This window comes from Chiloscyllium plagiosum, chromosome 28, assembly GCF_004010195.1.
Source record: "Chiloscyllium plagiosum isolate BGI_BamShark_2017 chromosome 28, ASM401019v2, whole genome shotgun sequence".
Classification (NCBI taxonomy): Eukaryota; Metazoa; Chordata; class Chondrichthyes; order Orectolobiformes; family Hemiscylliidae; genus Chiloscyllium; species Chiloscyllium plagiosum.
The window spans coordinates 38,024,634-38,035,567 of record NC_057737.1 but is presented as its reverse complement, the minus strand read 5'-3'; the positions used below and the strand labels follow the sequence as shown (position 1 = coordinate 38,035,567).

The 10,934-nt window shown below is 41.0% G+C and overlaps 1 protein-coding gene across 3 annotated transcripts in view; it reads right to left on the bottom strand.

The window, feature by feature from the left end:
- Window positions 1-10,934, bottom strand: part of tmem132e (transmembrane protein 132E) — a 713,836-nt gene that overhangs the window by 429,720 nt on the left and 273,182 nt on the right. The window contains exon 1 of one of the 3 annotated variants that reach the window (XM_043718711.1): window positions 2,839-2,906. The exons of the other annotated variants lie outside the window; for them this stretch is intronic. Within the exon in view, the coding sequence (XP_043574646.1) occupies window positions 2,839-2,873 (35 nt within the window). The 5' untranslated portion in view covers window positions 2,874-2,906. Of the gene's footprint in view, window positions 1-2,838; window positions 2,907-10,934 lie in introns of those variants that run through there. 3 annotated transcript variants of the gene reach the window in all.

Sequence of the window (10,934 nt, the reverse complement as noted above, 5' to 3'; positions counted from 1 at the left end):
GCTAGAAATAGAAAGGTCGAGGAAGGGGAGGGATTAATCTGAGACTGTCCAGGTGAATTTGAGGTCTGGGTGGAAGGTGTTGGTGAAGTGGATGAACTGTTCAACCTCCTCGTGGGAGCACGCGGCGGCGCCGATACAGTCATCGATGTTGCGGAGGAAAAGGTGGGGTTTGGGGCCAGTGTAGTTGCGGAAGATGGGCTGTTTCACATATCCTACGAAGAGGCAGGCATAGGTGGGGCCCATGCGGGTGCCCATGGCTACTCCTTTCGTTTGGAGGAAGTGGGAGGATTGGAAAGAGAAGTTGTTCAGGGTGAGGACCAGTTCAGTCAGTCGAAGGAGGTGTCTGTGGAAGGGTACTGGTCGGTACGGCGGGAAAGAAAGAAGCGGAGAGCTTTGAGTCCTTCGTGATGGGGGATGGAGGTGTACAGGGAGTATTGATAAGACAACCGATTTGGCAGATTCCCAGTAGACAGTGAATGGGGTACTGCAGGGATCAGTGCTTGGATCTCAGATATCCACAATCTATATTAATGATATAGATGAGGGAACTAAATGTAATATTTCCATAATATCTGTAGACGATCCAAAGTTGTATGAGAGGTTGAGCTGTTAGGAGGCAGCAGAGATACTTCAGTGTGATTTGGACAAGTTCAGTAAGTGGGCAAATGCATGACTGATGAAGTGTAATGTGGACAATTGTAAGATTATTGACTTTGGGAGCATAACATGAATATCTGAATGGCGATAGATTGGAAATGGGGTGTGAAGCAGCTCCTGGGTGTCCTCGTACACCAGTCGCTGAAAGTAAGCACGCAGGTCCAGCTGGTGATGAAGAGGACAAATGGTTGGCTGGTCTTTATAGCAAAAGCACTCAAGTCCAGGAGCATGGATGTCTTGCTGCAATTGTATAGGGCCTCAGTGACAATATGTCTGGGGTATAGGGGTTTGGTTTCCTAATCTAAGAAAGAATGTTCTCACTATGGAGAAAATGCAACAAAGGTTTTCCAGAATGATTCTGGGCTGACAGACTGACATATGGAGAGAGACTGGATCAGTTAGGACTATATATACTGGAGATTAGAAGAATGAGGGTGAATCTCATAAGAAGGATGTTCCCAATGACCAGGGATTCCAGAACCGGAGATCACAGTTGAAGGATACAGGTAGGTCATTTAAGACTGAGATAAGAAATTTCTTTATGCAGTGTTGAGCCAGTGGGATTCTCTACCACAGGAAGCATTTGAGGCTGAAATATTGAATATTTTCAAAAAAGTATAGTTCTTAAGGCAACAAGGATCAAAAAGTATGGGGAGAAAGAGGGCTCAGGGTATGGAGTTTAATGATCAACCATGGTCAGTTTGAATGGTGGAGGCATTTCGAAGGGCCAACAGGCCTACTCTTGCTCCTATTTTCTTTATTTCTGTTGCGTGATGATGATACACTATTTAATGTTGTTTGTGTAGATATTGCAAACATTGTTTTTCCTAAAGCTTTTCCAAATCAATTGAATTAAATCAATGAACTTTTGCTACTCTCAATTGAAAATGGACATAATGGCAAAGGAACACATATCAAGAAAATTTTGAGCTTGAGATAATTTCTATTCACCCCAAATGTGACTTTAGGGAAATAAACTCCCTGCTGTCATGCTCATCTGTATTAACATTCTTTATAAGAGATGGATAAATATCCAATTGGTAACAAGACTTCAAGTCAAAATGATCTCTTTCAGTCTTAAGATCTCCCAATGTGCTTTATGATTAATTTTGGCATTGTATAGATAAAACAACACTAAAACAAACAGCTAATCAGCATGCAAATGTCTCTCAAACATCACTGAGATGATGGATACATCACAATACACAATTTTAACTGTAATATAGTGAAATGTAATTCTAAACAGTGGGTTGATTTTTCTGTATGACCATTAAATTTGTCACACCTGTTAAGACATCTAAATATCTGAATTTGTTGGGTTGGGCCAACATTATCATACCTTCAGAAAAATCTTCTACTTGACACTGACCCGAACTTGGAATTGTAACTTGGACACTGGCCACTGAAAAGTTTATGGCTTGTACTATGCAATTTGCAGCTGAGTCACTTCAGTTTGATGGGCCTTTTAATGAGTGTTAAGATTCAAGACTTTATAGACACTACAAACATTTAATAATGTGACCAAACAATGTCACCACCAGCGCTTCATCTGGAGGCTCACTGATGATGTTACCTAGTATGGTGGCAAAACGTCTGAAACCGAACCTTCCAGCTCAGCAAGCAAAGTTTCATCCAGAACTTCAACCTGAGCTACAAATCTTTTCACAACTCGCTAAGCTTACAGGGTCGTTGGTAATTTTGTAGCTGAAGGTTATTTTAAATAGTGCCTGACTGCAACAGAATTTGTGGCAATGTTTGCTATACAAATAACAGGCAATGACCATTTTCAACAAAAGAGAATACATAGATCCATTCCCTTGGCATTCAATGGATTTAGGAGGAGAAAGTGAGGACTGTAGATCCTGAAGATCAGAGTCGAGAGTGTGTTGCCGGAAAAACACAACCGGTCAGGCAGCATCCAAGAAGCAGGAAAATCGACGTTTTAGTCATAAGCCCTTCATCAGGAATCGAAACGTTGATTCTCTTGCTCCTCGGATGCTGCCAGACCGGCTGTGCTTTTCCAGCAGCACATTATCGATTCAACGCATTTACCTCAATGAATCCTCCAATATCAAAATCTTGGAGGGTTACCATTGATCAGAAACTGAAATGAAAAAGCCATATAAATAATGTGGCTACAAAAACAGGTTGGAGACTGGGAATTCTATAGTCGGAACTCACTTTCTGGTTATCCAAAGCCTTTCCATCGTCTTCATGGCATAAGTCAGGAGTGTAAAGGAATATTCTTCATTTCCCTGCAGCTCCAACAACATGCAAAAATGAAACCAGACATACAGATCAGCGAGCAATGACCTAAGCAACAGAGAAAGATCACAAACTCAGCACTGTTACCATTCCAAAGTCCTCTTTTAATAACATCTTGGGGTTAGTGTCGAAATTGAGAGAGCAATCTTACAGACTAGTCAAGCAAAGTTTGGAACAGTCATATTCACAAAATCATGTTTTACATCAATGAGTCAAACAAAACTATTATCTTCGGGTATATCTTTCTTTTATATCTTTTCCCTCTCACCCTAAACCTATGCCCTCTAGTTCTGGACTCACCCACCCCAGTGAAAAGATCTTGTCTATTTATCCTATCCATGCGCCTCATAATTTTATAAAACTCCATAAGGTCACCCCTTAGCCTCTGACAGTCCAGGAAAACCAGCCCCAGCCTAGTCAGCCCCTCACTATAGTTCAAGCCCTCCAATGTTGGCAACACCCTTCTGAATCTTTTCTGAACCCTTTCAAGTTTCATGACATCTTTCCGGTAGAAGGGAAACCAGAATTGTACACAATATTCGAAATGTGGTCTAACCAATGTCCTGTACAGCCACAACATGACCTCCCTACTACTATACTCAATATTCTGACCAATAAAGGAAAGCATACCAAACGCCTTCTTCACTATCCTATCTACCTGTGACTCCACTTTCAAGGAACTATGAATCTGCACTCTAAGATCTCTTTGTTCAGCAATTCTCCCCAGGACCTTACTATTAAGTGTATAAGTTCTGCCCTGATTTGTCCTTGATTTTTTTTTGAAGAGGGGTGGGAAAGGCAGAGGACCTGAAGAGGACGAACGATCAGTCCTCAGCAAAGGACTCACATTCATCCCCCTCCGTCCACGCATCAATGACCCCGAGGGGAGCACTACCCCTGCTCATGCCTCCACCCCCATTCCCCCCACCATCACACTCACTCCAGGTACTGGCTCCGACCCCACTCCCAGCTCCAGACCCACACCAGATCTCAGCTCCCAGCCCTGCCGAGTTTTCACCATCCCCCCGGACCTCCCACTCACTGAGGACGAACGATCAGTCCTCAGCAAAGGACTCATATTCATCCCCCTCCGTCCACGCATCAATGAATTTAATACACGCCGTGACATCGAAAACTTCTTCCGTCGCCTCCGCCTCCCCAGTCGGAAGATAAGACGCTCCTCCTCCGACCGTCGGGTTGTTGTGGTTTGGCGGTGGATGAGTCCAATGACCTGCATATCCTCGGTGGAGTGGGTGGGGGAGTTGAAATGCTGTGCTACAGGGTGATTGGGTTGTTTCTACCGGGTGGCCCAGAGGTGCTCTCTGAATCGCTCCGCAAGTAGGCGGCCTGTCTCCCCAATATAGAGGAGGCCACACCGGCTGCAGCGGATGCAGTAGATAATGTGGGTGGAGGTGCGTCCAATAATCCTCTGGGAAACAATCCCTCCTTATCTCCATCTCAAAAGGGAGATCCTTAATTTTGAAACTGTAGCCCCTAGTTTTACATTCTCCATGAGGTTAAATATCCTCTCAGCATCTACCCCATTAATCCCCGAAGAATCTTAGGTGTTTACGTAAGATCACCTCATTCTTTAGATTCCAATGAGCATCCACCCAACCCGTTCAAACTTTCCTCATAAAACATATCACCAAGTTGTCATTCAACTTCCAACACACGGTCTTGGACAAAGTAAACATGAGGATCCATAACACTCTCTGATTTCTCACATACTTGACTATCTTACAATCATAGCTAACATTTAAAATACAGTTCCGAGGATATCTGACATAGTTATTAGACTGCATGTGCAGCAGGTGGTGAGGGAATATCATACTTGATTTCATTTTCACTTATCTGGTGACATCATGTTATATGGAATGAGAAGAGGGTACTAATTGGTTTGGCCATAACCGGGTGGACATATAGCAAGAACAGTTAACTGTCATTCTTAATTTTCAAGTAGATAGATTCTATTTGATCAGGGCGTTGCCAGGGGATACAGCAAATCTTGGCTATCTTCATGACTCGTTTTTTGAGAAAAGGGCACAATATATGTTCCTTTTGCCTGTATTAAATAGGGTCCTGAGTATTATTTATGCAGTATCTAGTATACACAAATATATCAGACTGCAAACCTGGCTAATGGTCTTATATGTCTCCGGTGCAACTTTTAGCACAGTCTGGATTATTGAATAAGTAATTTCCAATAGCAGAATCACAACTGATGGAGCATAAACCTTTCTTAGGTTTGCAACCATCATATAACGTGCTTATTTTTGTCCGGTCTGTATAGAAAGAAGACTTATGACATTGACTCGAAGATTTAAGCCATTATTTGACACAGTAAGTGGTATAACCTGGAACTAACTACTTCTGAAGATGATGGCAGAGACGGCAATGGAAGATTTCAAAAAAAGAAATTGGATGGGCCACTGAGGGAAATAAACTTGTGAGACTTTGGGATATAACAGCAAAATGGGACAGACTGGAATACCCATCAGAGCTGACACAGACTAGATGAGCAGGATGGTCTCCTTCGATACTCTAATGACTATTATGACAATCAGCAGATAATTTAAAATGAGATTCAAACAGATAGTGGATGAATTAATCACACATTTTGGTTCTGTCTTCACAAAAGAGGACTCAAATAGCATTCCAAAAATGTTGGGGAACACAGGGTTTAATGAGAGGAAAGAACTGTGGAAATTAGTATTAGTAGGGAAATGACATTGGGAAAATTGATGGGATTAAAGGCCAATAAATCCCCAGAGACCAAAACTCTACCTCCCACAGTATTTAAGGAAGTAGCCCTAGAAATAGTGGGTACATTGCTGGTCTTCTTTCAGGATGTCACAGACTCTGGAACACTTCGTATGCTTGGAGGGTAGCTAATTTAAACTTGCTGTTTAAAAAATAGGACTTAGAGGAAAAATAGAATAATAGGCCAGTTGGCCTGAGATTGATAGTGGGGAAAATGCAGGAGTTCATGATAAAAGATTTAATAACAGAGCACTCGGAAAACAATGACAGTTTTGGTTTGAATCAGAATGGATTTATGAAAGGAATCTCATGGTTGAGAGATCTACTGGAAGTTTTTGAAGATATAACTAGTAGAGTTGATAAGAGGGAGCCAGTGCATGTGGTTTACTTGGATTTTCAGAAGGCTTTCAATAAGATCCCACATTAGAGATGAGCTTGTAAAAATAAAGTGCATGGGGTAATGTACTGACATGGATAGAGAACTGGGTGGTAGATAGAAAACAAAGAGTAAGAATAAATGTTCTGAGGAATAGTCACCAGACCTGAAACATTAACTTTGATTTCTCTCCACAGATGCTGCCAGACCTGCTGAGATCTTCCAGAAACTTTTGTTTTCATTTCTGATCTACAGCATCTGCAGTTCTTTTGGTTTTAAGACTAAGTAGGTCTTTTTCCAAGTAACAGGCAGTGACTAGTAGGGTGCTGCAGGGATCAATGCTTGGATGTCAGCTATTCACAATACATATATTAATGATTACATGTGGAAACTAAACATAAAAGGTCCAAGTTTGCAGACAACATAAGGCTGGGTAGGAGTGTGAACTGGGAGGCAGATGAAGAAATGTTTCAGTGTGATTTGGATAACAGTGGGCAAATACATAGCAGATGAAGTATAATGTGAGGAAATGTGAGCTTATTTACTTTGGCAGCAAAACCAGGAAGTATTTTTTTAAAATAGTGGTAGATTGTGAAAGGGAAAGGTGCAACGAGACCTGAGCGTCCTTGTACATTAGTCTGAACGTAAGCATGCAGGTCTAACAAGCAGTGAAGGCAGCAAATGGTATGTTGGCCTACAAAGCAAGACAAGTACAAGAGCAGGGATGTCTTTCTGCAATTGTGCAGGACCTAGGTGAGACCACACTTGGAGTATTGTGTTCAGTTCTGATCTCCTTATTGGAGGAAGTGTGTTCTATTTGTGCAGGTAGTGCAACAAACATTTACCAGACTGATTCCTGGGATTAAACAAAGAAGTATATGTGCTGTAAATCTGCAACAAAACAGAAATTGCTATAAAAACTCAGCAGGTCTGGCAACTTCTGTGGAGAGAGAGAAACAGGGTCAAACTCTAATTGATTCTTGTTATGTTAGGACTGACTTATGAAGAAAGCCTAAATCATTTAGGATTTTACACTTGACTTTAGAAAAATGAAGGAGGATCACATGGAATCCTGTAAAAGTCTAATAGGACTAGATAGGGTAAAGGAAAAAGAGATTTTCCTGATGACTGGAGTCCAGAAGGAGGGGTCACAGTTTAGAGGATTTAAGGTAAACCATTAGACTGAGGACTGACCAGCAGGAGTGAGGTAAGGAGAGATTTCTTCACAGTGGTGAGCCTATGGAATTCTCTGTCACAGAAAGTGTTTGATACCAAAACAATGAAGGTTTTCAAGAAATTATTAGATACAGTTCTTTGGGCTAAAGCCATCAAAAGGTATGAGGAGAAAACAAGAGCAGGATACTGAATTGGATGATCGTGCATGATCATATTGAATGGTGAAGCAAGCTCGAAGGGATGAATAGCCTACTCTCACTCCTTTATTTTATGTTTCTATGAGATGTGATCATTCAATCTTGTGTAAATATTGTAAGTGAAGTAGCTATTGTTGAGAATTTCTGTTATTATTCAGCTGTAAGCCAAAATAAACAATAGTAATAGCAATTCATGTGCTTATTACACGAACTTTGCTACATGCTTGCATTTGACCTGGGTTACCTTAATCATATGGGTGTTTCTTAAATCAGCCCTCTAAAAAGGTTCCGTGTTGGAAACACATGGCAATTCTGTCAGAATCCGTAAATAGAAAAGACAGGATAATATTTTCTTTTCTGACAAAAGGTTTGTCTGCAAAAGCATTCTTGCGTTCTCTTTCTTGACAGGTGTTAATGGACCTGCTGAGCATTTCAGGCATTTTCTAATTTTATATAACTTGAGAGCACTACAAAAGATCAAGGCAATTTGTGCCTACTTGTATTTTGCTGTAAATCAGTTATGTGTGAACGATGATGACAAAAACTGCTCAAATCTATTCTAACACAATGTCTCCTCTTTTATGTTCCTGAAATTGTGGGAACTTGACCAAATCTTTTCTAATCAAATTATGAAGTCTATTTGGAATGGTTCAAATTTTTGAAATAATGTTGAATATATTGCAGCTGTTTTATTCAGTTTCGGAGTGGTGCAGTATACTGTTATGAGACTTTGTTGTGGTTCATTAACAAGATATTCCAAAATCAACTTACATCTCCTCCTCTGAAGTACTGAGTTACAGTATATTATAAATAATTCAGAGTGGAGTTGTAAATTCTACCCAGCAAAACATGCATTTATTTGGCAAACATTTAGGCAGGTGGTCATGTATAATTACCAAGTTTATTGAGTAAAACCCTCCCTGCGAGGATATTAAATAATGCCTGACAAACCTTGTAAGACTTAAGAAAATCCTGATAGTGAAAAAAAACTTATTTCCGTCTTTTGATGGCGTCAAAGTGTATGCAAATGTATACATTGTTCACTTGTAAAGCAGGATCAATTTCTTCTGTGGGTTCCTGGCAAGATCTTTGATATTGACTTTGAAGGTGATATGATATGTACACTGATATTTTTGGAAAGATCTTGGATATGATATGTGTCTATATATTAAAAATATTCAATTGCCCTGTCTCCACTGTCTTCTGAGATCAAGAGTTTCACAATGGCACTAATCTCAGAAAAGAAAATCTCCTCATCACTGTCCTAAAAGGCTGACCCCTAATTCTGGACTTCCCACAAGGAGAAACATCCTTTTGCACTCAAAACATCTCAAAAGGTCTCTTGATTATGTGTTATACATCCACATTAACCTTCTGTGAACCGTACACTAGAATACTCAAGTCTGTCTGCATCTGGTACCAAGTGAGAAAGGATGCTCAAATGATGCATTCAGCAGAAGTAGTCTTGATTAAACTGTATTTTTTTTATTATGTATCACTTAGTAGCTTGTTACATTATTGTAAGATTCAAAATTGTCTCAAGTTATCACTCAACTTACGACTAAGTGCACATTGCAACTTTGACTGTATGTTGTTTACACAAAGAACATTCACTGAAGCACACTGGAGAAAGTTCTTTATAGACTGATGGGCAGAATTTATCTTGTGATGTCGGTGAACTTTTTCAAGGACAAACTGCCACTACCTGGTCAGGTCCACGCCCCCCTACAACCTACCCTCACATCCTGGCACTTTCCCCTGCCACCGCAGGAACTGTAAAACCTGCGCCCACACCTTCTCCCTCACCTCTATCCAAGGCCCTAAAGGAGCCTTCCACATCCATCAAAGTTTTACTTGCACATCCACTAATATCATTTATTGTATCCGTTGCTCCCGATGCAGTCTCCACTACATCGGGGAGACTGGGCGCCTCCTAGCAAGGCGCTTTAGGGAACATCTCCAAGACACCTGCACCAATAAACCAAACCGCCCCGTGGCCCAACATTTCAACTCCCCCTCCCACTCTGCTGTGGACATGCAGGTCCTGGGCCTCCTTCACCGCCGCTCCCTGACCACCAGACGCCTGGAGGAAGAACGCCTCATCTTCCGCCTCGGAACACTTCAACCCCAGGGCATCAATGTGGACTTCAACAGTTTCCTCATTTCCGCTTCCCCCACCTCACCCTAGTTCTAAACTTGCAGCTCAGCACTGTCCCCATGACTTGTCCGGACTTGGGCTCACTGTCTTTATTCCTGATGAAGGGCTCTTGCCCGAAACGTCAATTTCAAAGCTCCTTGGATGCTGCCTGAACTGCTGTGCTCTTCCAGTGCCATTAATCCAGAACATGTCTTGTACAACAGCCTCTCCTCATTGAAAACTGAGGCACATAATGTATTCCAATTATAAGCATAATGAGCACATTGAAAAGATTCAAAGTCAGAGGTAGAGCACAAAAAACTCAAGACTGTATTTCATACAGGCAACATTTCTTAATGGGCAGCATTGCCTCAATGTCAATGCAAATCGCAGATGTTGCACAAAGTTACACGGCTGGAGAAAATGAAGTTACACGTGTAAGGACCTTAATATAGCAATTAACGTTCGAAAAGACAACAGAGGCATTTACACAGGAAATGGGTAATCCCAACAATCCAGGATTCACAAACCTTGTTTATGTCAATGAACATCCTCAATGAATATTAGTTTAATATATCAATGCCAAGGCCAGTGTTCTACTGGACTAGTTATCATGGTTGAAGCAGAAGCAGATTGTATGGCATGGGTGGAATAACTGTCATTGTCATAGAGTCCTACAAATTACAATGCAACATAAAGAGCATAAGGCAGTTGAAAATGTGCATGTTGTTCGCAGTCAAACAATTTCACTTTTGATCTTGGAGAGCAGTCTCAATCTCTACTTCAGATTGTTGGAAGAGATTAACAATTGCCCAGAGAAAAACTGATCCAGAAGCAAAATATGTCCATATTCAGATTCAGAAACAAACTGTTACTGATCAACCAGTTAAGAAGCTCAACATCAATCTGTTTAAGGCAGCCTGATGAGCACTTCATCGAGCATTTTTAATTTCAGACTTTCCAATACTGATGCACTGTGACAGCAATGCGTACCATATTCAAGATCCATAGCAAGAATTCCCCAAAGCTCCTTAAACATCACCCTCCAAACCCACAATCCTTAACCTTTAAAAGTACAATTGCAGCAGATAATGGGAATACCACTATCTACAAGTTTCCCTCCCAGTCACAGACCATCCCATCCTGGAACTGTATTAATATTCCTTCCAAAATCACCGTATATGTACATAAACCACATGGATTGCAGGAGTTCAAGAATCAGTTAACTACCATTTTCTCAATGATAATTAGGGAGGGTCAATAAATCCTATACTAGCCAGCAACAGTCACATTCTGTAAAATGTATAAAATAAATAAAAACATAAATATAGAGACAGAGAGATAGAGGGAGAGGGAGAGAGAG